The sequence below is a fragment of the Pelobates fuscus genome, chromosome 5 (assembly GCF_036172605.1).
Source record: "Pelobates fuscus isolate aPelFus1 chromosome 5, aPelFus1.pri, whole genome shotgun sequence".
Taxonomy (NCBI): Eukaryota; Metazoa; Chordata; class Amphibia; order Anura; family Pelobatidae; genus Pelobates; species Pelobates fuscus.
In genome coordinates this window covers 169,252,992-169,278,756 of record NC_086321.1, presented here as the reverse complement: position 1 = coordinate 169,278,756, position 25,765 = coordinate 169,252,992, and the positions used below count along the sequence as shown (strand labels likewise).

The following is a 25,765-nucleotide window of genomic DNA, read 5'->3' as shown; positions in this document are numbered from 1 at the left end:
AACCTGCAGCGTGTGTAATGCCAGATTCATTGAAGTATCAGGAAATCCTAGGAGAAAATGTCTCGCTGTCTATGAGGAAGCTGAAGCTTGGGCGTCATTGGACCTTCCAACAAGACCATGATCCCAAGCATACCTCAAATTCCACCAGGGCTTGGTTGTGTCAGGGTACCTGTGGTCTCTACCTCCGAAAGAGGTAGAGACTTAGCTGTTCCTCCATCCAGACGTTCTGATGGCTCCCTTCCCCGCGGTCTATCCGGTCATGCTAGGCCGTCCGCGAGGGAGTGACTGCCTTTTACAGCATCTAGGCAGGAAGTAGTCATCAGGACACTCCCCCGGAACAACCTGTCAGTCAATGGCTGCAGGACCAATCAGGACGCCTTGGAGGCGTGGTTACTGCTCTGAACAGGGTATTTAACAGAGCTTCTTTCATTAGCTCATTGCCCTGTCGTGGTTCTAGCTTGTTCTAGTCACTCAGTGCTTGTGTATTCTATTATCCCTTTTGGTTTTGACCCGGCTTGTTTACCTTACTCTGCTTATCTCTGTTACCCTTGATTCGGCTTCTCTCTCGCTTACCTGTCTTCTGTTACCCTCGACCTCGGCTTGTCTTTGACCATTCTATACTGTACTACTTACGTTAGTCCGGCCATTCTAAGGTCCGGTATACGTATCTGGCTACTGTTTGTACTCTGCGTGTTGGATCCCTGTCCCGATCCTGACATTACGACAGGGCCAATGGATCCTGCAAGTACAAACAGTCAGCTGGCTGCTCCTGATCCTAGGTTTGAAGCCATGGATCACAGAATGGATCAGATGGCGCTTGCGCTACAGGCTCTATTAGCTTGTGCCAATAACCCACCAGAGGAGATACGTAATACCCCTGTTTCTCCTGTCTGTTCAGGTCTAGAGGTAACCACAGTGGGTGCTTCTTCTCGCATTACCCCCCCAGTACGCTATGGTGGGGCTCCTGAGAAGTGTCGTGGTTTTTTAAACCAAATTAGTATCCACTTTGAATTGCAACCTCGCTCTTATCCTACAGATAGGGCAAAAGTAGGATTTATTATCACCCTACTCATTGAGAAAGCTCTGAGATGGGCCAACCCACTATGGGAGAACGATAACCCATTAGTTTATAACTATAACGCATTTGTAGCTGCTTTTAGAAGAACATTTGACCCTCCAGGTAGAAAGGTTAATGCAGCCAGATTACTGTTGCGCCTGAGACAGGAGAACCGAACACTGGTGGATTATGCACTAGAGTTCAGGTCTCTGGCGGCAGAAATCAAGTGGAATGAGCAGGCGTATATGGATGTATTTTTGAATGGCCTATCTGATGTAATCCTTGATGAGGTTGCTACCAGAGAACTCCCTGAAAATTTAGAGGATTTAATTTCGTTCATCTCTCGTATAGATGAACGTCTAAGAGAGAGACAGAACACTCGAGAGAGGAACCAGAGACCTTCTTTTAGGTTAGCTCCTGCTTTTCCAAGTCCTGACTCCACGATATCTTTGCTTACTGAACCTATGCAGATAGGGTATACCCGCCTCTCTGAGGAGGAAAGACAGCACAGGAGAAGAGAGGGTTTGTGTATGTATTGTGGAGCCAAGGGTCATTTACTCTCGAACTGTTCTAACCGCCCGGGAAACGCTCGCACCTAAGTCCCTCTAGAGGACAGGCCTTGGGTGTTTCTATTTTGTCCTCTACTCCTAATTATAAGGATCACAGGCTTCTGCTACCAGTTTCCTTAACTTGGGGGAAGGAAGTAGTAAGGGCTATGGCATTGATAGATTCCGGTGCTGCTGAGAATTTTATCGACCAAGCCTTTGCTAGTAAGAACAATTTTCCATCCCAGCTAAGGGAGACACCTTTGGCCGTTGAGGCCATAGATGGTAGACCACTACTAGACCCTGTTATCTTTCGTGAGACCGTACCCATTGATTTAAATGTTGGTATCCTACACGTGGAGAATTTATCTCTTCTGCTCATTTCGTCTCCTTCCGTTCCCATAGTTCTGGGGTACCCATGGTTGAAAAAACATAACCCTATTATCGATTGGGAGTTAGGAGAGATACTCTCGTGGGGCCAGGGCTGCCAGGATCGGTGTTTGTGCAAGGTTTCTCCATTAGCTAATATTAACATACCGGAGAATCCTACTCAGTCCACAGAAAGACAAATACCAGACCTTTACCTAGACTTAAGGGCAGTGTTTGACAAGAAGAATGACGATTCTTTGCCTCCACACAGGTCATTTGACTGTAAGATTAAGCTGCTACCCGGCACTATGCCTCCGAGGGGCCATGTATATCCTTTGTCTGTTCAGGAGAACTCGGTTCTAGAGGAGTATATTCAGGAGAATTTAGAAAAGGGATTCATCAGGAGGTCTTCTTCTCCGGCCGGGGCTGGGTTCTTTTTCATTAAGAAGAAGGATGGCACGCTGAGACCTTGTATCGATTACCGAGGCTTGAATAAAATAACTGTCAGAAATGCCTATCCTATCCCACTGATTACCGAGTTATTTGATCGTCTTAAGGGCTCCAAAATCTTCACCAAGTTAGATCTCAGAGGGGCTTACAATTTGGTGAGAATCCAGCAAGGTCACGAGTGGATGACGGCATTCAATACCCGGTATGGCCATTACGAATACACTGTTATGCCATTTGGACTATGCAATGCTCCTGCAGTATTTCAAGATTTGATTAATGAGGTACTTAGGGAGTTTCAGCATGATTGTGTTATTGTTTACCTGGACGACATACTAATACACTCTAAGGAGATTGAGACTCACCATAGACAGGTCAGAAAGGTATTACACAAGCTGCTGCAACATGGTCTATATTGCAAATTGGAAAAGTGCAGTTTTGATCAGTCTCAGGTAGACTTTCTTGGATACGTGATTTCTGGGGAGGGTTTTAAAATGGATCCTGTAAAACTCCAATCTATTTTAGACTGGCCCTTGCCCAAAGGACTCTAGGCTATCCAAAGGTTTATTGGTTTTTCCAACTACTATAGGCGCTTCATTAAAGGATACTCCTCTATCATTGCGCCTATTACCAATATGACCAAACAAGGGGCTGATACTAAGTTCTGGTCTAAGGAAGCTCTTGGTGCTTTCAAGACTCTCAAGGAACTTTTTGCCTCTGCTCCCATTCTAGTCCATCCTGATACGACTCTGCCTTTCTTGCTCGAGGTCGATGCCTCTGAGACAGCAGTTGGGGCTGTTCTGTCTCAAAGGTTAGGGGTGGATAAACCGTTACACCCTTGTGGTTTCTTCTCTAAGAAATTTTCTGGGCCTGAGAGCAGATATGACATCGGGGAAAGGGAACTGTTAGCAGTCATTAAAGCCTTAAAGGAGTGGAGACATTTGTTGGAGGGGACCCTACACCCTATTACGATTTTGACGGACCACAAAAACTTGTCCTATATTGGGGAGGCTAAGCGCTTATCCTCTAGACAAGCTCGTTGGTCCTTATTCCTGACTCACTTCAATTATGTACTGACTTACAGACCTGGTTCTAAAAACTCTAAAGCCGATGCATTATCTCGCCAATATGAACCTTCTACTGTACCTGAACCAGTTCTTTCTTCTATAGTTCCGAAATGCAATCTCATTGCTAATACGAATCTCAGGATTCATTCTCCATTACTGGCCGAGATCATTAAGTTGCAACATCTAGCACCTAAACAGACTCCTGCGGGCCGTCATTTCGTTCCTCCTGCTCTTCAACTGGAACTTTTACAGTGTTTACATAATAGCAAGATGGCGGGACATCCTGGTATTCGCAAAACTTACGCGTTGATCTCTAAGGACTTCTGGTGGCCTGCTTTACGGAGGGATATTGAGGAGTTCATCGCTGCATGTGAAGTTTGTACTAAAACCAAACAACCCCATACGCTTCCATGTGGATTCCTGCACCCCTTGGAGGTTCCAGAAAAACCATGGTCCTGTTTGGCCATGGACTTTATTGTCGATCTACCTATCTCTAAAAGACAGACTGTTATCCTCACCGTGGTTGACAGATTTACTAAGATGGCACACTTCATTCCCCTGCCTAAACTCCCGTCTTCTCCCGAATTGGCAGAGATATTCGCTAAGGAGATTTTTCGCCTACATGGGATACCCTCTCAAATTGTATCGGACAGAGGCTCCCAATTTGTTTCCCGCTTTTGGAGGTCCTTCTGCTCTCAACTTGGTATTAAATTAAACTTTTCTTCTGCCTATCATCCTCAGTCTAACGGAGCTGCTGAACGTACCAACCAGAAAATCGAACAATATTTACGATGCTTTGTTTCTGAACACCAGGATGATTGGGTCGGTTTGATTCCTTGGGCGGAGTTTGCACACAACAATCTCGTTTGCGATTCTACTCCTTCAAGCCCCTTCTTCATGAATTATGGTTTTCATCCGTCTATTCTTCCTTCGGATTCCCCTTCCCAGGGGGTGCCGTCGGTTGATGTTCATGTTGCCAATTTGAGGAAGTTGTGGGCTCAAACTCGACAAATCCTTGTGCACAACTCTATGTTGGTCAAGAAACACGCTGATAAACGTAGAAGGGCGGCTCCGGTCTTTGTTCCAGGTGATAGGGTATGGCTGAGCACGAGGAACATCCGTTTAAAAGTGCCCTCCATGAAGTTCGCTCCTCGTTATATTGGACCCTACAGGGTGCTGACCCGTATCAATCCAGTTGCGTATCGTTTAGCTCTTCCTAATACCTTACGCATCCCGAACTCGTTTCACGTTTCATTGCTGAAACCACTCATATGTAACAGATTTTCCTCCACAATAGCCCCTCCTCGCCCCGTTCAGGTGGAGGGTCAGGAGGAGTATGAGGTTAACTCTATTATTGATTCTCGAATCTCCCGGGGGAGAGTACAATATCTGGTTGATTGGAAGGGATATGGTCCTGAGGAGAGGAGTTGGGTACCTCAGGAGGATGTTCATGCTCCCCGTCTCCGCAGGGCGTATCACTCTCGCTTCCCATCTCGTCCCGGTTCATTCCGCCCGGTGGGCGTATCTGAGAGGGGGGGTACTGTCAGGGTACCTGTGGTCTCTACCTCCGAAAGAGGTAGAGACTTAGCTGTTCCTTCATCCAGACGGCCTGATGGCTCCCTTCCCCACGGTCTATCCGGTCATGCTAGGCCGGCCGCGAGGGAGTGACTGCCTTTTACAGCATCTAGGCAGGAAGTAGTCATCAGGACACTCCCCCGGAACAACCTGTCAGTCAATGGCTGCAGGACCAATCAGGACGCCTTGGAGGCGTGGTTACTGCTCTGAACAGGGTATTTAACAGAGCTTCTTTCATTAGCTCATTGCCCTGTCGTGGTTCTAGCTTGTTCTAGTCACTCAGTGCTTGTGTATTCTATTATCCCTTTTGGTGTTGACCCGGCTTGTTTACCTTACTCTGCTTATCTCTGTTACCCTTGATTCGGCTTGTCTCTCGCTTACCTGTCTTCTGTTACCCTCGACCTCGGCTTGTCTTTGATCATTCTATACTGTACTACTTACGTTAGTCCGGCCATTCTAAGGTCCGGTATACGTATCTGGCTACTGTTTGTACTCTGCGTGTTGGATCCCTGTCCCGATCCTGACAGGTTGCAGAAGAAATCCTGGAAAATTCTACAGTGGAAATCAGTCATCTGACTTAAACCCCTTTGAAAATCTCTGGTGGGATTTGTAGAAGGCAGTTGCAGCACACAAACCCAATAATATTACTGAACTGGAGGCCATTGCTCATGAACAATTGGATAAGATTCCTCCAGATGCTGGTGTCTGGCAATGCATCTCATTTGCAGAAGGTCATAACGGCAAAAGGGCGCTCTACTAAGTACTAAAGATGCTTGTCATGAAGGGGTTGAATTATAATGAGACTGTAGAAGTCATTAAAAGCTGCATTTTCAGTTGCATTTGGGGAAACCAATTGAAGCATTAGTTGTGTTGCACTATTTCAATTGCTTTTGTTTAATTCGTTCATTGCAAACAGCTGAAAGTCTGTCTATTTTGACAATAAACCTGATTTTCAATGGGATTGAATAATTGTGATTACAACTGCATATACAATACAGTACAATATTTATTTCTGAATTTAAATTGTCAGAAAGGCTATTAGTTCTGTGTGAATAATAAATAGGAATACAATCATAGTGTAGTGTATACCCTCAGTAGTACACATGAGGTTATGTACTACACTATGATTCCATTCCTATTTATTATTCACACAGAACCAAGAGCCTTTCTGTGTTAATTCAGCAAGAGACGTCCTGCACTATTGTATAGAAGTATACTGTATGCTTCACTGTACTCTAGCAGCTTGTATTTGGTTACAACTTAAAGGACCACTATAGTGCCAGGAAAACAAACTTGTCTTCCAGGGTCTTTGGGTCGTCGTCGTCCCCCCTCCCGCCGGGCTCGGGGGGGAGGAAGGGTTTAATCCCTTCGGCGATGGGGACTCTCCTCCTCCTTCCGACGTCATCGGCTGAATGCGCATGTGCGGCAAGAGCCGCGCGCGCATTCAGTCAGTCCATTGGAAAGCATTCTCAATGCTTTCCTATGGACGCTGGCGTCTTCTCGCTGTGAAAATCAGTGAGAAGCATGGAAGCGACTCTAGCGGCTGTCAGTGAGACAGCCACTAGAGTCTGGATTAACCCATAAGTAAACATAGCAGTTTCACTAATGTGTTTGAGAAAACACAGGATGACCATATATCGCCGTATGTGATTTCCAGCCTAATAACAATGGAAAAATTGATCAGTTTGTTGATTGATCGCTGTCTGGATGGAAACCCCTGCAGGCTCCAGATACCTTTACATCATTATATATTCGATAATGTATTCTAATTATATATATATATATATTCCTTCTTCAAAAACACTTGCATCTTAGCTTTAAACCCTTTACTCCTGATTACAAGCTGATGCAGTGTGACACCTAAAAGGAGACTTGCTCCTGTTCACTTATGTGAATAATCTTTCATAGTTTTCATTTTGAATTATAATCATTGCATTAGTCTGACTCTCATAGCACAACTCAGAACATTAAAATTAATTGAGTTCTGTGAACAATGGTTTGCATTACGTGGTTTCATTTTATGGACTTCATTGAACCAGTGATGCAAACAAATCTTATGAACCAAAGAACAGCAAGGCATTTAGGTTTCTTTACTAAATAGTCAATAATTCCATGTAAATTTTAAACTTGAGGCCAAAATAGTAAAACTGAAAACCTTACAGACTAGGAGAATTTTTCTAATTTAAATACTTTGCTCTAAAATTTGAGATTCAGTTTGAATCTCGGCTTTAGGGAATAAACGGATTGCTTTGTGTTTTTGGGTTATTGTTTTTTTTTTTGTGTATCCCATTTTATTTATATTGCACTTTTCACATGTTTTCCAAGCTAAAAAGTGGAACTTTGACTTCTGATATTCATGATTATTTCAAATTCTTCAATGTAATCTATTTTATTTATTTTCCCCTGATTTATGTTTATAACTCCTACACCTTTTGAATTATATTAACTGTTTGAACATGGCCAGCAAATCCGTATTTCAGCTCAGGAAACTAAAAGCAATCAAGAAAAGTGTTTTTTTTTTTCTCCTCTTTTTTTGTTGTTGTTGTTTGTCACTGATGCATCTGATTCATTTATTTCTTTTTATTTTTGTAGTAGTTTGAATCAGTATTTCTGCAAGTGAACGACCCATGGCTTTCCTCCATTCAATCTCTGCTTCTGTTTGTGCCAAATCATGGTTGAATGAAAGCATTGAATTTTACTGGGGAAAAAAAGATACCGCTTTAGCAATCACAATGCAGGTTAAAGTAGTATTTTATATTCTTCTGAACAATTTCTCAAGCAAGAATGAAGCAAAATATACAGTATATCGACATATTAAGTGACTTTCATAATGTTGAGATGGTCACTACAGCTTTAAATCTTGAACAAAGCCAGATCTGTGGACTTCACAGTTTACTGCAAGCATCTGGCAGGCCCAAAGGCCTTGTTTAGTTCAACTTCCTTTCCATTCTGCTAGGGGAATAATCTAATTTTAAATCAATGTACGGTCCATGACCCATTCATTGTTTATTAATTATAATAGAAGCTTGCTGAAATCTGACTCTTAAAGAGGAACTTTCAACACTGTGGTGGTTGCATGTATTTGTGTATATATGTGTATTTTTTTTTTCCTTTTATTAAATTAATGTAAAATTTTCTCCTCGGCCATTAGTGATATCCGATTTCACACATTATGTGTGTATTGGTCTATCTATTGTGCTCAAAGTAAAGCCTTGTAAAATCTTATCAGACTAGTGATGTAAACAAAAAAGTCAAGGACTAATCTGTTGCAGCTTCTTTTGATATGTTTGTAAGTTGGTCAACTCCGGACTCCCTGACCATTGCCTGCAACCTCACCTCCATTTTTAAAAAATATATATTTATTAATTATATAGATAATGCTTTGCAGCTTCTATTGTGAGGTCATAGAGATCCAGGAAGTGACTCGCCCATTGCTCCTATTATTTTTCCATGACTCGAGCTGAGTATATTCCATAAATCCTAGTTTAAAAACCTACAGTAAAAAGCCAGTTACAAAAATAGCTTGTAATGTGTTTATTGCAGTTTCCTGTTTTTCACATAATGCTATTTTACAATCCAGTGTTTCCTTCATTAGAGAAACCCTAGGAGTTGATGTGATGCATAAAAGGAGACATTTATATTATTCTGTCTCTGAAAAGAAAAAAACAAACAAATATATGTTTTTGTGGGGTTTTCTGTTCAATGTATGTCTATATTTACAGACCTCTTAAAGTTTTGTGAACATATCTGGATGCTCCAGTCTTTTCAGCTGATGATCACACATGGGTGCAGCACAATGTGATGTAGGGGCTGGTGCAGTATATGTTTTACCAGTCACTTCAGTTATAAGCCAACTTGTGATCATAAGTTGTTATGGTGCGTGGAGTGTCTCTCCATCACAACCCAATTCACTCCATTGACAATACTTTTAAAGGGAAAGACTAGGAGGTACATAAACACTTTGCTATAAGTGACTCCTAAACCTTTTGTTTGTTTTGTTATATTATAATCCCCATTGCGTGGAAGAGATACATCATGTTGTTAAGGCTTACCTGGACAGCTGCCCACAATACATTTTGCTATTTTAGCAACACTCCCTCTTCCTTTAGACAGGAGAGGCCTTTGACTTTGGGAAGAGTCTAATGAAGGTGTTTTGTTGAACTTGTTTATTTTTGCAATTTAAGAATTGCTCACTAAGCAAATATTTGAAGGTAAGGGATGGATTACTAATTTAGGTCCCTGCCTTAAACAAATATATTCTAACATATTGCTTATTAAAATTTTAGACTAAACCGGTCATACTAAAAAATAGCAGACATTGAACTTTTCCATTTGGCCTAAAATATTAATTCTCTTTGGAGAAGGTTCTCTTCGGCTGGTGACATTTTAGGTTGGTAGGGCACCAAAACTGTACCATAGTATTAACGTTGCCCACTCATTTCAGGTTTTACTCATCAATACGATTATGTCTACATGGCACTTTTACTTTAAAAATATGTAGAAAGTCCAGAAATGTAAAAGGTAATAAAGCTGTGCTGCTTTATATTTTTCAACATGCATAAAGACCGCAAGAAGAATGACACCAATAGGAAAAGGTGTGGAATGACCCTCAATCACCAACCCAATTCAATCTATTGGCAATCTTTCTTTTTAAACGGCTAGGTTTTGTTTTGTACGTTTAACTCTTTTAGTGATATAGAGTTAAAGGGACACTATAGTTACCCAGACCACTTAATCTCATTTAAGTGCTCTTGGTGCGCTTTCTCTGTTCCTTTAACCCTGCAATCTAAAACATTTGTAATTTCAGAGAAACTGCAATGTTTTTTTATTTATTTTTTATTGCAGGGTTAAGCCTGCCTCTAGTGTCTGCTGTTGCATGAGGACGTCCAGTATCTTCAAATCCCCCATAGGAAAACGCCGGATCAATTGCAATGCATTAGGTTCCCCTATTAATAGATTGGGCAATGGTAATAGCCAGGGAGCAGGTTAACTCGCTGGCAGTCACTGCCTGTCACCACGTTGGATTTTGGTCTCAGGGCAAGCAGTATCTGGGACTCTGGAAGTCCTGCTTTAATCTTATTAAGGCATGCACTGATGGGGGATAATAAATAAATATCAGAAAAAAGTATATAGTTTCATTGAAAAATAAATACATTTATTGTAACAAAAACTGGTGAGGAGCTGCCCCAGTGGGCTAGCCTTCACAGTTCCCAATAATACACTTAAGTAAATAGCTCTGTTATTGATACTTATATATAGTTTCCTTTATAGTCCTCTTTCACAGAGAATTGGATTTAAACTAATTCTTAAATATGATCCAAATAAAGTTCCTTCCTATATATCTCATAACTTTTGAAAGCTAAGTAGTTTTTTCTTTTTTTTTTTCTTTTTAATTAGGCATCTGATTTTTATGTGGAAATGAAGTGGGAGTTTACAAGTTGGGGTAAGTGTAAGATTATATATATTTCTGGTTTTATTGCTCTACTCTTTCATCCCATATGCAAGAGTGAGGACTGTAATATGGGACGGGAGGTTCCCAGTCATCTGGCACATCAAATATCCATTTTAAGGTCAGGCCTTCATGTACAGTATCGCCTAAGCATTCAAGTACTGTGCTATGAGATTCCAAAATCTATGTAACCTTGGAAGCTTTATGGGGGGGGGGAAAATGCCATAAATAAAATAGGCAAAAAGGAGAAGCCAAAAAACTCATAGATGTGTATTTTTGTATGCTTGATTTAATGTTATCACGTTTCATGTTGGCTCTTTTTTTCCTTTTTCATCCAGTACCACTGCTGTCCAGGGTGTGCCCCAGCGATGTCTGTCGAATATGGAAAAGTGGTGCCAAACTTCGAGTTGATGCCACCTTGCTGGGATTTGAAAACATGAGCTGGATTCGAGGGAAGCATAGCTTTATATTTAAAGAAGAAGGTATGGTGCATTTCTTTTCAATGCCTACTATTATTTGTCCTCAGGATCTATTGTACTGGGTGAATTAAAGCATCTTTAGACTGAGAGCAATTGGGGGGGGAGAAAAAAAAAACATCTATTTGATTTGTTGTTGTGTTTAGGTTTTTTTTTCGTTTTTTTTATATATTGTTTGTATATTGTTACGTTATCCTACAGTTTCTGTAGGAAACTGTACTTGCTTGGTATGTTTAAATGCACAGCAGAGAGTGCTTGCAAAACATGCATAAATACAGCAAGTAGATCTTTTAAAACACATGCACAGTAGTTTCCTATGGGAAAGCATTGGATTGTCAGCCATAGCAAGCACGGCGTGGGGAAAAAGGTGAGTAAAAACACATCCCATGCGATCAGAGGGGGGCCGGTAACCTAAACAGACACACTCACTGACACACTCACAAACACACACACACACACACACACATTTTGTCATACACTCAAACATAGAATGTGACGGCAGATGAGAACCATTCGACCCATCTAGTCTGCCCAAATTTATAAATACTTTCCTTAGTCCCTGGCCTTATCTTATAGTTAGGATAGCCTTATGCCTATCCCACGCATGCTTAAACTCCTCAAAAATTATAATTTTTTTCTATTTTAATTTATGTCCACTGAGTCGTCTTACCTTTGGAAGAGTTAGAATGGATCCTTTCCCTGGGGCCCAGTAGGGCTTGGGTAATCTTCAACCTCGCGGTTTAGTGATGACTTTTTCGGAGTGACGTCATATTCCGGTTCCAGGTATTACAGCAGATCACGCGGGGGAGCAGAGCAAGAGCTGCATGTCGATTTCTGCTCTCTCGCTGTCAGTCTCCATGCACTTGAGGGCTGACAAACAGCCACCGCCTGGGATTTGTCGACCCCTGCATTATATGATCACAGAAACTTGAAAAGATCTCATAAAAACATCTATGTGTAGCTATTATCTAACCTTTGATAACTTTTTTTTTTTGTAGAGGAATAGATTTTTCTGGTTTCGGCCATGCAATGCGACTTATTAGTATTGTTTCAATGTCTGTGTGTTTCTTGTAAAAGCACATAAGAAGTCAATAAAAACAAACAGTAGTCATTACAATGTATTTCTAGTTGATATGTTATAGACCTGCTTATGACCTTGACAGAGCAACAAACAACCACAAAACAGCTTTTCTTAACTTGTTTTTAACATGACACATTATATACATGACAGCTTGATTACTCAGTTGTAGAATTTGTTCAGTGGCCTGTCCTAATAATGTAATTTAATAATGGAGATTAAGACAATGTGTGTACGTCAATCAGTACCATCCACTGACCAGTTGGTCTATTTAAATTGAAAAGTTATAGGAGACTTCTTGCCATAAAATTGTTTTGAGATGTGTATTTTTGTTCCTGACTTGTTGTCTTTCTCGTACTCCACTTTAACCAATGAGAGGCAAAGATTATTTCCATTCACGTGTAAAAATTAAGAATCTGGTAGTTATTTGTCTTCCAATTTCATAGATAACTGGGCAGAGTTGATGGAGATCAATCATGATGACAAAACTGTCACCAAAGAAAGGTTTGACATCTCACAGGAGATTGAGGGCATCACTCTGGATTCAATGCAGCCAGCAGAAAGAGAAGTCAGCAAGCGCCTTACCTCTCCTGTTATTAATACCTCGCTAGATACAGCAACCATTGCATTTGAAAGGTAAATGGAAATAGGTAAATAGAATACAAACCTGCTATGAGTGATTTTGCTGACTTCCTCATTGAATAGAATACATGTTTATTTGTTGCAAATGTTTTTTTTTTTTCATGTTGTTTTGTGATATTGAAGGAAAATTAGAGCACTAGGAATATTAACCTGTATATTGCTTTAGTAACGATTTAGATTATTTAGCAGCCCTGTGGGCATTGAAAAAGCTTTTACTTAATTTAGTCCCCTGGCACACCAGTTTCCGCGAGGCCCCACCTACCAGACGGAGACTATTAATCCAGATTGCACAATGCCAATCAGCATCTCGTTGTATAGAGTCTGAAATCGGGAGCGGTTTGGATCTCTATGCAGATCGTGGAGACTCTAAACAAAGATCCTGCAATTTTTGCATGGATGAATCCAGGATATCAGAGTGAAAGTATAGTAGAAGTGGCAGTCTTTACACTGCTCAGCCTGCATGGACAGGCTCTAGTAACCAGAACAACTATATCAAAGGGAAACTATAGTGCAGTGGAGAAGGGGCTAAAAAAACCTTCTGTCACTTACCTGGGTCCAACAGCGATGTCCGTGCCCGCTCCTCACTCACTGACGTCATGTGGCAGGGGAGACCTAACATGCATGCGCAGCAATGGCCATGCTCGCATTAAGATTTCCCTATCGGAAAGCATTATTTAGTTCGGTTTTAAACCTTCTAATTGTGAGAGGCAGTGTGTAAATATTTGATTTTGGGGGTGGGGGAAGTAACTTCAGAGGTGCCCTGGTGTCCCCCATTGTAAGGAAGTTGTTTTCAAACAGTTTTCTTACCTGGGGTATGCCAGGTGCTGCACCTTGCATCCACTACTGCCTAGCTTTCAAAGCTAAGCTCAGCAGTGCAATGATAAGCTCATTGGCTGGGAGTGATTGGCTGATGCTTCCAGCCAATGAGCTAGCTCTTTCAGGAGAGGAAACAGAATATCCTGCGTAGAAGCTTCCAGCTCTCCCTAGGGCGTAGTAGAGGTGGAAAATGGTGCCCAACAGTCCCCAGGTAAGAATTCAAACTGTTCTAAAACTATACAGCTGTCTGTAGTGGTTATAGTGCTTGGAGTGTTCCTTTAAATGCGTGAAGGTTGTCTGTATTGTAATACTGATATTGCTATCTTAGTGCCCTCGATGTGTAAGAACTAATAAAGTAGTGCTCTGAGATGTCAAAATAGCCTTCACCGTTACAGTGCATCACTTCACACAACATTCTGTTTTTTCAGAACAAAGGCTGGGTTTTGGGGATGGAGGACGGATAAAGCAGAAACCGTGAATGGATATGAAGCAAAGGTAATGAAACCAGTGACCGATTACTCTTGGAGGGTGACCTGCTTGTTAAGCTTGTTTGTATGTTCAAAGATATACATTTTTAAGTGGATTGCTTTCATTATTTTTATTGATTTTAACTTTTTATTTTTATTTTGAAAGGTGTATTCGGCCAACAATGTTAACGTTGTGACAAAAACACGGACAGAACATTTGACAGAAGACGAAAAGTCTCGTTATAAAGGTAAAAATAATTCATAGTTTGCTACTTTTCTTTGTGTATAATATCATGCTTCCTTGTATGTGTTTTCATTTCCTTTGCTGTCTATTCACTGTTGCTAAAATTAGGACCTTGTTATGGTTATACTGAACATACAGATTTAGATGTTTATGGCTCAGCCTCATCGTGTGACATAAGAAATATAATAGGATAGCATCATGATTTTGCTACAGATATTGCTTTAGTTCAAATCATGGAGAACCCGTACTTTTAAGAAAGACATTACCTTAGTAGTTGGTAAAAATGCATCATATGGAATATCTGTGTGCAAGAGAGGACTGAGACTAAGGGAAGATAGTACATGGGAGCTATAGCATGTGTACTTTCCATTTAATGACAAGTGTTTCCATGCATTGTGTGTATCCTTAGCTGATAGAAACTTTTTGGAGTCCTTGTTGGGAACAGTGGAACACCAGTTCGGAGCTCAGGGGGTGAGTTTCTGCATTGCTTTAGGATTGTGAAAATGTTGATAACATTGAAATATTTGAGTTTGGTTTTAGTAACCTGCCACAGGACCCTTAATAACTTCCATCCAGATTGATTGAAACTGATATTGCTAATGTGGAAGTGCAAATTCTGCGTTATCAATGTGGCTGAGAAGGGGGTGATCTCTTAATACTGGGCAGTACCCTGGATTTGTTCAAACAGCAAAGTGATTTGAGAAAAAGTGAGACCCAGACATTATTTGGGCTTTAACTACTACCAAGTCCCTTCTGTTATTCATTGTGTTCATAAAAATAGCAGTGAAGAGTATATAAGATTGTGTGTTTTTATGTATGAAATAAAAACTGTCTAAATGTTGTGTTAATAAAGGCAGCCAGTAGTATGAGTGGGGAAAAAATAGTTGTTCCACCGTTAAAGGAACACTGCACTGCCTAAATATAAAATAAATAAAAATCAGTGTTTAATAGATATACCCCCGGTGAAAACATGCATTGTTAGTTATGCATTTTATCATTTGGGTATAACTAAAAACCTCTTGCAAAACATGCATTTATCTTGCCTGCAGCCTTTGCAAGCCCTCCTCTTTTAACCCCACCAAGACTTTCTGTGACTGTCCAAACACAGACTTCCCAATGCAGCTCAAGTCTTTGCAAGGCAGGTGCTCTGGGCAATAGCATTTGTATTGAGTTTTGCTCCACTGAGCTAACCAACCCAGGAAGTGACAGTACTGGTTGTCTAACAACCATGGGGGTGTAACCAGATAAGTTCATAAAAGTTTCAATATCTATTAAAATCTGAACTTTTTTCAAAGTGGGGAAAAAAAGAGCACACCCTCTTCACATATAAAGATTTACAGCAAGCCAAAGTACTTTGGAGGTTCAGAGTGTCCCTTTAAAAAAAAATGGGGTAAGTAATTAATTATTGTCCCTATTTCAACGCATGCAGGGCAACTTCATTACCCTATAATGCCTCAGGTGCTCTCAACAGCATGCTCTACCATTTGATCAACAATAATTACTTTTCAACTTTTTTTTTTAAATGGACACCCATGATAATATATTTTTCACTACCTATTTATAATGTTTAGTTAGTTGTAGGGTTGAACCAAAATCTCATATGACTTTAGTTTATCCCACCAGCTTGGTGAAAGATGGCATATTATGATCAATGGTAAAGCAGAAGTTAGACTCTGGGCCTGTGAAATAATGATTCAGAACCTGCAACAAAACTTAAGGAAAACACTACTTTACTAATACTTTTTGAAATATTATAAAGGTTTTGCATTAACAATTTAAGTGATCATGATATCCACAAATTGTGGATAAAATGACAATTTTATATTCAGGTCGGCATTGGTTTGTTCAGGAATATTGTATCCAGGAAAATGTATAGCTTAAAGGACCACTATAGGCACTCAGCTTAATGAAGTGGTCTGGGTGCCAGATCCAGCTAGGTTTAACCTTTTTTTTTTCTATAAACATAGCAGTTTCAGAGAAACTGCTATGTTTATAATAGGGTTAATCCAGCCTCTAGTGGCTGTCTCATTGACAGCCGCTAGACGGCTTCCGTGCTTCTCATTGTGATTTTCACAGTGAGAAGACGCCAGGGTCCATAGGAAAGCATTGTGAATGCTTTCCTATGGACTGGCTGAATGTGCGCGCAGCTCTTGATGCGCATTCAGCCGGTGACAGAAGAAGAGGGAGGAGAGGAGGAGAAGAGCTCCCCGCCCGGCGCTGGAGAAAGAGGTAAGTTTAACCCCTTCCTCCCCCCAGAGCCCGGCGGGAGGGGGTCCCTGAGGGTGGGGGCACCCTCAGGGCACTATAGTGCCAGGAAAACAAGTGTGTTTTCCTGGCATTATAGTGGTCCTTTAAGCATATACTTACCTGCAGATTGCTTCTGACTCCTGGAGCATAACATAGTCATTAATATGTAGTCAATTAGTCTGTGTGTCCAGACGTATAGAGACTTGGACAGTGCTGTCAGTCTTTGCAGAAGCTTGTAGTTGTTACTAATATTCTGTACTTAATGAAGTTGTATATTCTGCTTCTTTTAGGACCTCACCACAGAATTTGCAACCGCTAACAACCCAACTGCCATCACGCTTGAGGAATATTTCAACCCAGATTTTGATCTTAAAAACAGGGACATTGGTCGGCCCAAAGAGTTGACCATCAGGACACAGAAGTTAGTATTTGGCATGAAAATATGAAGGTAGCAAGTGTCTAAGCCAAGCATTCTCTGTGTAGTGCAAATTATGCAAAAGTAGTTTACATATCAAAGACTCTCATGGAAATGTCTCTTTTATTCCCGTTTTCAAGTTAGAATCAGATTTTTAGTTTTCAACTGACTCGCAGTTTTCCTTATATTTTCAGTTTTGTTAGGAATATGCTTCTCTGTTTTTTCTTCAGTGTTTTGTAAAACTAGGTTAAGGGCACATTTATAGCTGCAGGACTGTAACATGATCATTTTTTATTTATTTTAAGGTTTAAAGCCACATTATGGATGTGCGAAGACTTTCCCCTCTCTTTGGTGGAACAAGTTACTCCCATCATTGATCTGATGGCCAGGACAAGCTCTCACTTTGCACATCTTCGAGACTTTATAACACTCCAGTTTCCACCAGGGTTTCCAGTCAAAATTGGTACGGTTGTATTTCTGCTTTTAACAACGAGCAGTGAGGAACGCAAACATATTTATTCTGTTGTGCGTACTTGACTTTATCTGCACATGTGTGCATGAATGTTGTATGAAAGAGGAACCAATCTGATCGCTGTACCAGATTAGAAAAGTGAATAAAAAATAGCTTCCTTGCTGTTTGAACAGTTGTCAGTAGAAAAAAAAATGTTTTTAGATTACTTTATAACAGTTAAATGTACACTACCTAGATTTTGCACATGCAGTGACTGGTGTTAAGAGTGCCCCTGTAAGTAAGTAAGTAAGTAAGTAAGTAAGTGTGTGTGTAAGTGTGTGTGTAAGTGTGTGTGTAAGTAAGTGTGTGTGTGTAAGATAGATATAGATATATACACTTTTTTTCATTAACTGAGAAAGTTAGTACAATTTTTACTAGACTATGTAATGGAATCTAATTGTTTATAATAAAATACAAATACTAATGATAGCCTCATCTTCAAGCAAATAATCTGCTTCTTCCTTGCTTCCATGATCAACATGTGATCTCTGTTTACTATTTTGGCATTGCCTGCCCTGCCTTAAATGATTAGATTGCAGTTGGTTAAAGCAATATCTGTTTCTCTGGAACAGAAATTGTATTTTTGTTGACACTCTTGTGTTTTTTTATTTGTAGATCATTTTAAAGGAAAAAGTAGAACGTGTTTGAGAAGCTAATTATGTGCTGTTGTAGTGTCAATTAAAACCCATGTGTTCTTCCTCAGAGATCCCACTTTTTCACGTACTGAATGCAAGAATCACGTTTGGCAATGTGAATACATGTTCAACAGCGGAGGAGAGTGCCAGCACGCCATCCACTCCCAGAGGATCACAAGACGAGGCTAATTGTCCGCTCCTGGACCAAGGTGTGTTCATGTCATGATGCCTGTCTGTAGACTGGTGTATCCTGCAAGTAGATTTGTCTGAAATTTTAAATGTACTACAGTCCATTGCGCAATCTTGTAGTAATGGCATTTGGAAGGTATAACATCATGTCAGAGCTCTCGAGACTGTGATATCTAATAATTGTAGGTTTGCATTTGTCATGCTTTATATTTGTTTTAATTCAAATATTATACATTGTTGAAATGGACATAATAGACATTTCTCAGTGTCTTATTGATTATGAAATATCTTATCAATTGTAGATACTGCCACATATATGCTTACTGTTCACCTCCAGTTTTGTGACCCTCTGTTTGTTCTGTTTATGTACATGGACAATGTACACCAATTTGTGTGCCTAAAATGTCTAGTGTAATATCATGTCAGCTGTTACTGGTTTAATTTTTGAAACTTTCACTAAAGTTCATGGTAATGTTGAGGATGCATTTATTTCCCTGACATCCTCACCAGCAGTGAACATAAATACACTACTTTCTAGATTGGACAGAAGAACTCTGAACAGCAATTCACAATTGTTATTACCTATTTAAGGTTATTCCAGGTCATGTATTGTGATGCAGCCTGTTGACTCAACAACTTGTAAGTTCTCCTGCCTGTGTAATGTGCTTTTTATAAACTTGTTAATTTTGTATTTATTTTTTTATACATATATATTCAGCCTCTTCTGTGCCAAAGTTTGAGGTGGATCAGTCAGTCTTTGAAATCCCTTCATCTTACCATATTCAGGAAAATGGAAGGAGCATGCACATACGGGATGAAGATGATGAAATAATGCAGTTTGCTATCCAGCAAAGTTTGTTGGAGTGCAGTGGGAATCAGGTGAGAACTCGCAGAACCATCACTTCCATACTTATCCAAGTCATATATGTTCAATGAAAAGCAAGCTGACTTAAAGACCTGTTACTAGTTACATCCTTATAGTAACCTAGGCCACTTCTAGATCCAAAAAGTTAAATTAGATGTGAATTACACTTAGTTTAATGAAGAGGTTCTGCATGCCTCTCAGTTACGGGAGTTTCTGCAGCCTCACTCCCCCTTTATCCACCCATCTCAGTTTCAGACAGTCCACTAATGATAAAACAGGGCATCGTTGTGCATCAGGAGAGAAATCACTGCCACCAGAGCCTGATCTGCATAATCATACTGATCAGACTCCCTCTCCTCAACCCCGTCAGGATCTTGCAAGGTGAAGTGATTTTCCGCCTGCAATGTAGAGAACTGTCAGGCATATCCAATGCACATCTCCAGCATTCCTAGGAATAGGACACTGATTGGTTCGATCAGTGTCTCCCTAAAGTAGGTGTGAAAAGCATAACAATGAAAAAGTAGGTAAATATGAAGAAAATTTTTTTTTACTTTTTTTATTTTATTTTTTATGGTCAATATGAAATATAGTGACAACTGCATTATACAAAACTTGTCAAAAGAGAAACTGGAACTCGGGCATATAATAGTTGGCCAGGGCACACAGTCCCTCTGTCAACCAGCTCAATACCTCTAGGGACTGGAAGTTAGCACCAACCAGCCTCCAGGCAAAGGTGACATGCACTCAGTTAGGGCTTGCCAAGCACTGTGATCTGTACCAGGTGTAAAGCCTATTGCAGGCCGTCGTTCGCCCTTTTCTGTTGTCTTTTAAGATCCTTTCACGAAGCTGTGCTGTGCTGTCAGCTACCCTATAGTTCCACCAGACTCTGCACCAGCAACCTATAGGAGCCATGGGTTCTTCCCAGCATCTTGCACGTTAAGGTGGATTATGCAGGGTAGATTTACAGAGGTAAAGGAATTGTTGAAACCGGTAAATCCGATCTGGCTGTTGGGGTCTACCAAAATGAATGGCATACAGTCAAATGCCTCAAGGAGGGCTTGCTGGGATCTCAAATGACATCCAAGGTACACTTGTCTCTGCATTTACAGGAGCGTTGGCAATATTGAAACCACCAGGTAAGTGTGATGCGGGTTCAAGAGTGTATCCTAAGCATAGCTACAAATTTCCAAAGTGCAAATCAAACAGAGGCTGCGCAAAACGTTGCTATGTGCACAAACAAAGTGCTACCAAAATTTTTTGGAGGACAAAATAATAAACAAACGTTTTTTGGGTTCAACCCTTTTTCAATGCACCATGACCATGACATGGTGCATTGAAAAAGGGTTGTACCCGAAACGTTTATTTATTAGTTTGTCCTCCAATAAATTTTGGTAGCACTTTGTTTGTGCACATAGCCACATTTTGCGCAGCCTCTATTTGTTTGATTTGTACTGTGGATTGTCACTGTTTGAGCAGCAGTGAGAGGCTTTGCTGCATTTGTGAGTACTATTTTTCCTGATGTGTTTTTTTTGCTATATCTGGATTTTTTTATTCCGTTCCTCATACCTTGTTTTGTGTTGCCACACTGATAAATTACCAAAGTGATCAGTGTGGCCCGGGATAACACCACCTGCCCAGAAGAGGGGGTGAGCTCAGGAGATAACAGGAGCACTACAAGGCAGAGGTCTGCCACCTCCACTGCCTTGTTCCGTCCAGCAGGCCTCAGACATGTCCTTTGCGAGTAGCACCTGTCCCTGATAGGGAAGGTCAGTCCCAAGTAGTGTCAGGTTGTTGTTCAGGTCAAAATATGTCAGTTGCAAGAAATGGCAGATGGGCTTGCAATTTAAGCTTTATTTCCCACAAAATCTGAGGAGCTCCTCCAGTATATGACTTGTTCGGTCAGCAGCCCCTTACCTGCTTTTTTTTTTTTCAGCCCTCCAAGGTAGGCAACTGTCTCTAAAGCTAAAGTTTTTGAATGAGACAGTTGTCTCAAAGTGATGCATGTCCCATTGAGGATACAGGAAAAAGTTAGGATGGATTGATCAAATAGGGGAGGGAATTCGAATGGAACATGGGTTTACTAAGGAAGCAAGAATAGAAAGAGAACAAGGAAAGGCATACACGGTCTAAAACTTTAACTGTAACTGTAACTACAAAATATTTAACTTGAAACTGTCATCAACTAGACAAACATAAGTGTACAAGTCCCTTGTGGTCCCAAGGCAGGTGGTAAACTGTATTGTATACTTTATTAATTAATGTAGAGTATTGACTTGATGTCTGTTGTGTGCATGCTGTTTTATTTGCCTTCTAATTTCTCCTATTGATTTCTCTTCAGTCCATGTCACAAAGCCATTCAAATGGAAGTATCTCTCCTCACCAGGTGTTTGACACACAGTATGAAAGGTAATGTTTTATATTTTGCATGTTGAACAGATAGCAGAGTTGAAGTACAATCTACGACTGCAAAATTAAAACAAGGATTTGAGTAAAGTATTTTTTGTAAAATGTAATATATGTCAGAATGCTTATTATAAGGGAGTACAAAAACATGCCATACTTACGGTATTCTGTCATCATTATTAAATCAGTACCATAAACCAAAAAAAAAAATGACCTCAAAGGGAAGAAATGTATCGAATCATGGCCATTTCTGCATTTCAAACACGTTTTGTTAGAATTGTATGTCGTTTTAACCGTTCGTACAGCGCTGCGGAATATGTTGACTTTATATAAATAATTGTAATTTAGTTTTCCCTTAATGCAAATATCTCTTTGTAGGAGTTTGTTCTTTTTAATAACCTGCAGATATCCCAGAAGCTTAAAGTACTATGTAAGAAACTACACATAATTTTTTTTTTTTTTTCTACTTTACCACGTTTTGAGGATTAAATAAAGTTTTTATTGTGTTTGTGGCCGAAAGTATGTAGACACTTTACCATCACATTTATATGGGCTTACGTAGGTTGTTGTTCTTTTCGCTAGAACAGCTGCCCCCCTTCGGGAAGGCTTTCCATTAGATTTTGGATTGTGCCTTTATGACTTTGTACCCATTCAACCAAAATAGCATTTGTAAGGTCAGGCACTGATGTTGCACAAGAACATCTGGTTAACGTTTGGCATTCCAGTTCATCCCCAGTGTGTTTAGTGGGGTTCAAATCACGGTCTCCAAGCCCGACTCTTCAAAGCGGATCTACATGGACCTTGGAACTGTAGTAGCTTATACCAAACTATAAGTCTGCTTTACCAAATGTTAACGCAGATACTATGCATTCCATTAGCTAGCATTCAACACTGAGATTCTGCCATCAGAGTGCCTGATAGTGACGTGTAATTCATCATTTGAAAGAACACGTTTCACTGCTTCAAAGTCTAGTGGTGCTGTGCTTTATGCCATTGCACCTGGCACTTGGCATTGCAGATGTTGAGCTGACACTTGTATACATCTACTCGGTCATGGAAACTAATTTTTATGAATCTCCCAACTCCCAAAATTCCTGTGTGTGTGTGTGTGTGTGTATATGTAGATATATGTAGATAGATATATGTAGATAGATATATATATATATATATATATATATATATATATATATATATATATATATATATATATATATATATATAGATAGATAGATAGATAGATAGATAGATAGATAGATATAGATATATAGATAGATAGATAGATATATATATAGATATATATATAGATATATAGATATAGATTTAGATAGATCTAGATATCTATGTGTGTGCGTGTATTTTTCTTGGTAATGTATGTCTTTTCATCTTTCCCAGGGCCTTGCAGGAGAGTATTCTTGCCAACTCTCAGAGTATACAATCCAACCTCAGTAGCCATTCTCAGAGCTTTGACAAAGACTTGCAGATTGCCATGGAATTGTCTGCCAAGGAAATAGAGGAGCAGGAGAAACGTCGTCTTGAGGAGGAAGCCCAGCTGGAGGAGATCTTAAAACTCTCTCTCATGGAGAAATAGGCCATACAGCAAATCGAGAAGAACCTCTGATTATATGGGTCAGGCACTCACCTTTTTAAAACCAGCAGCTTTTTGCAGGCTTTGAGGGACAAGACATCACTCCACAGACTCTGTATCTACCAAAGAACTGAGACGTTTTTGATATATTTTATATAATTTTTTTTCTTTGCTTTTATAATACTTTCAGGCCGGAGGATATATCCTCGTTCATTTGTTTGTTTTGGGTTTTTTTTTTTGGCGAGGGAGGGGTTGTTTTATTTATTATAATTTTTTTTCCAGTATGAGGTTATGCTACCTTTTTTTGACCAATCTTAATCAGAGGACTTGGCATTGATGTAAACACTGTAACTTTTCTCATCCAATTTTTTTTTCTGTTCTTTTTTCACATGAAAATCCATGAAATGCCAGTGTGTCTTACGCACAGAAGTGCATTTTCTCTCAGTAAAAGACAAATGCCTCCATATTTAAACATCAGGTGATAATTCTGTAGCCATGGGTGGATCACATATGTGTTTCTGATCCATCTTTTTAACATTTGTGTTGTTCACAATGTCAGATTCTGTCATGGACACAGGAAGTAGGAGAAAATGAGCACAGCCTCAAATTAATGGTGTTCCTTTTGGTGTTTACAGCACACCAGTACCCTTTTGTGTGCACAAAATAAAGGTATACCATGGATTTTAGACTGTGCTTGACCATTATTACACCTCTCCAACTGGTTTTGCAGAGTTATTTAATGCAATATTCTTGCAGGAGAGCACTGTCCACTAGCCTATCACTGTCCTGTCAATGACAGTTCTGCTCTAAAATGGCAGCCATCTCTGTGCTGTAAATTATTTTGATATACTTCATATTTAATAGTTTAAATCTAGAATTCTAAATGATTGTCTAGTTTTTTTTTAATGTTTTTCTTTTTTAAATGTATAAATAGATTAAGTTTCTTAAGTGAAAGAAACTTGGACCTTAAATTGCTAATTCTTATTTATTTTTGGCTCATTGTACATATTTTTTTTTTCCCCCTTCTCTGAAATGTTTAAACTTAAAGGATTTAGGGAAAAACCCTTAGTTATTAATAAATCTAAGTATATAATTAAAGAACAGATCATAATCCTTTTAAAATTTTCAGTAAATGCATTGGTTTAGACCATTTGATATCCCATCCTGTGATCATGCAGGCCATGCTAATAACCTGATCTCTGAAAGACTGCTTTTTTTAACCAGTGATCAATAATCATGTTTGGGAAATTGACAGAAGTCATTGCACCATCTGCTATTGAATAGTTTCAGGGATGTTCTCAACATGCCCTTGGCACTAGACTGGATGCAAATACTATTAATATAGATTTGTGCTATTCCACAGTTACATGAGAATAACTATTTTGGTGCTACAGATAGGATAATTTGGAGTGCTTTTTATTCCAGACTTAATATACTATTCACTGGGAATGCACTCTTAAAAGGGAATATCTATGAAATATATTTTTGCTTTTTTATTAAAGCATGGTGGATTGCACCTTTTTTAAATAGTGGAATTAAATTTATTAATATAATGTTTGCAATATGTCAATGCAAGGTCCCCATTGAGAGGCAGCATTTACAGTCACTCTATGGTTCAGCAAAACACCCTTAAAATAATTAAAAAGGTTCAACACAACTTTTTTTATACATTTCATTTCCCCTCTCAGAATATATAGTGGTATAACATATATATTTTTTTCTGCTGTAAGATATTGATCTAATCACTGTAATGCAACTGATGGATTTCATAATCTTGATATGTAAACAAACCTCTGTTTAGGACAGGTTCCAAGCCATGCAGAAGAAATGTATATGTAAGCAGGAATGTTGTGTGTTGCTGTCAATTCTGACAGAGTTGACTAATCCAGGTGTTCAGATATGTTGTATATGGAGTGCATGGTGTATGAATAAAGTAGTTGTACAAATGTTTTAATCTAGTTCTGCCCCAGAGTGTGTCCATTTTTTTTCCCTTTATAATATGTGATTAGCACACTATCTGGGTTATTCACTTAAGTGAGCATTCAAGGTGATTTCAAAGTAAATTTGAAATTTAAGGTCAAAATAGCCAAAGTGGAAAAATTCAGTGATTGTATATATCTTGCTGCAGATTTTGGCACCATCATTATCACTGGTGGGTATGCTAATTTAAACCATCAAGTTTATTAACTAAAGTTATCTGTTGGGACTTTGAAATCTAGTCTTAAATAGCACTACTGGAATAATTATATGTCAGCGATTTTAAACTAAAGTGTAAAATTTTTAATTAACTTTAATTCCCAATAATTCACACATTAGTGAACAAATTAGTTTAACCACACAATTATATATTGACTAACTTATTATATACTTTTTTTTGCTGAGTATATTACATATGGACATTTACTTTTCTCATAAAAAAATATGAATATTTAGAACACACATGTTGGTTGGGGTGTTTAAATAAAAATATGCATTTTGTCAGATATTAGTTACGATGGAATGTTATGAAAGAAACAGTTGTGTGAACGAACACACCCACCACCCACCACCTCTATCCCATCGTGTGTGTGTGTGTATGTATATATATACATTACATACACACACACACACACACACACACACCTAAATTGTAATGGTCATTGTTCTAACCGCCTATAAGTGAATCTATTCAACCTTGGACAGC

The 25,765-nt window shown here is 39.4% G+C and overlaps 1 protein-coding gene across 1 annotated transcript in view; it reads left to right on the top strand.

Moving 5' to 3' along the window:
• The window catches only part of ANKRD13A (ankyrin repeat domain 13A), a 42,554-nt gene extending 17,514 nt beyond the window's left edge, over positions 1-25,040 (top strand). Inside the window, exons 4-15 of the mRNA XM_063454651.1 lie at positions 10,458-10,503; positions 10,848-10,991; positions 12,510-12,699; positions 13,950-14,016; positions 14,155-14,236; positions 14,642-14,703; positions 16,770-16,900; positions 17,200-17,357; positions 18,109-18,249; positions 18,948-19,108; positions 21,433-21,500; positions 22,890-25,040. Coding sequence (XP_063310721.1) covers positions 10,458-10,503; positions 10,848-10,991; positions 12,510-12,699; positions 13,950-14,016; positions 14,155-14,236; positions 14,642-14,703; positions 16,770-16,900; positions 17,200-17,357; positions 18,109-18,249; positions 18,948-19,108; positions 21,433-21,500; positions 22,890-23,085 — 1,446 coding nt within the window. The 3' untranslated portion in view covers positions 23,086-25,040. The remainder of the gene's footprint in view (positions 1-10,457; positions 10,504-10,847; positions 10,992-12,509; positions 12,700-13,949; positions 14,017-14,154; positions 14,237-14,641; positions 14,704-16,769; positions 16,901-17,199; positions 17,358-18,108; positions 18,250-18,947; positions 19,109-21,432; positions 21,501-22,889) is intronic.
• The last annotated feature ends 725 nt before the right edge of the window (positions 25,041-25,765 follow it).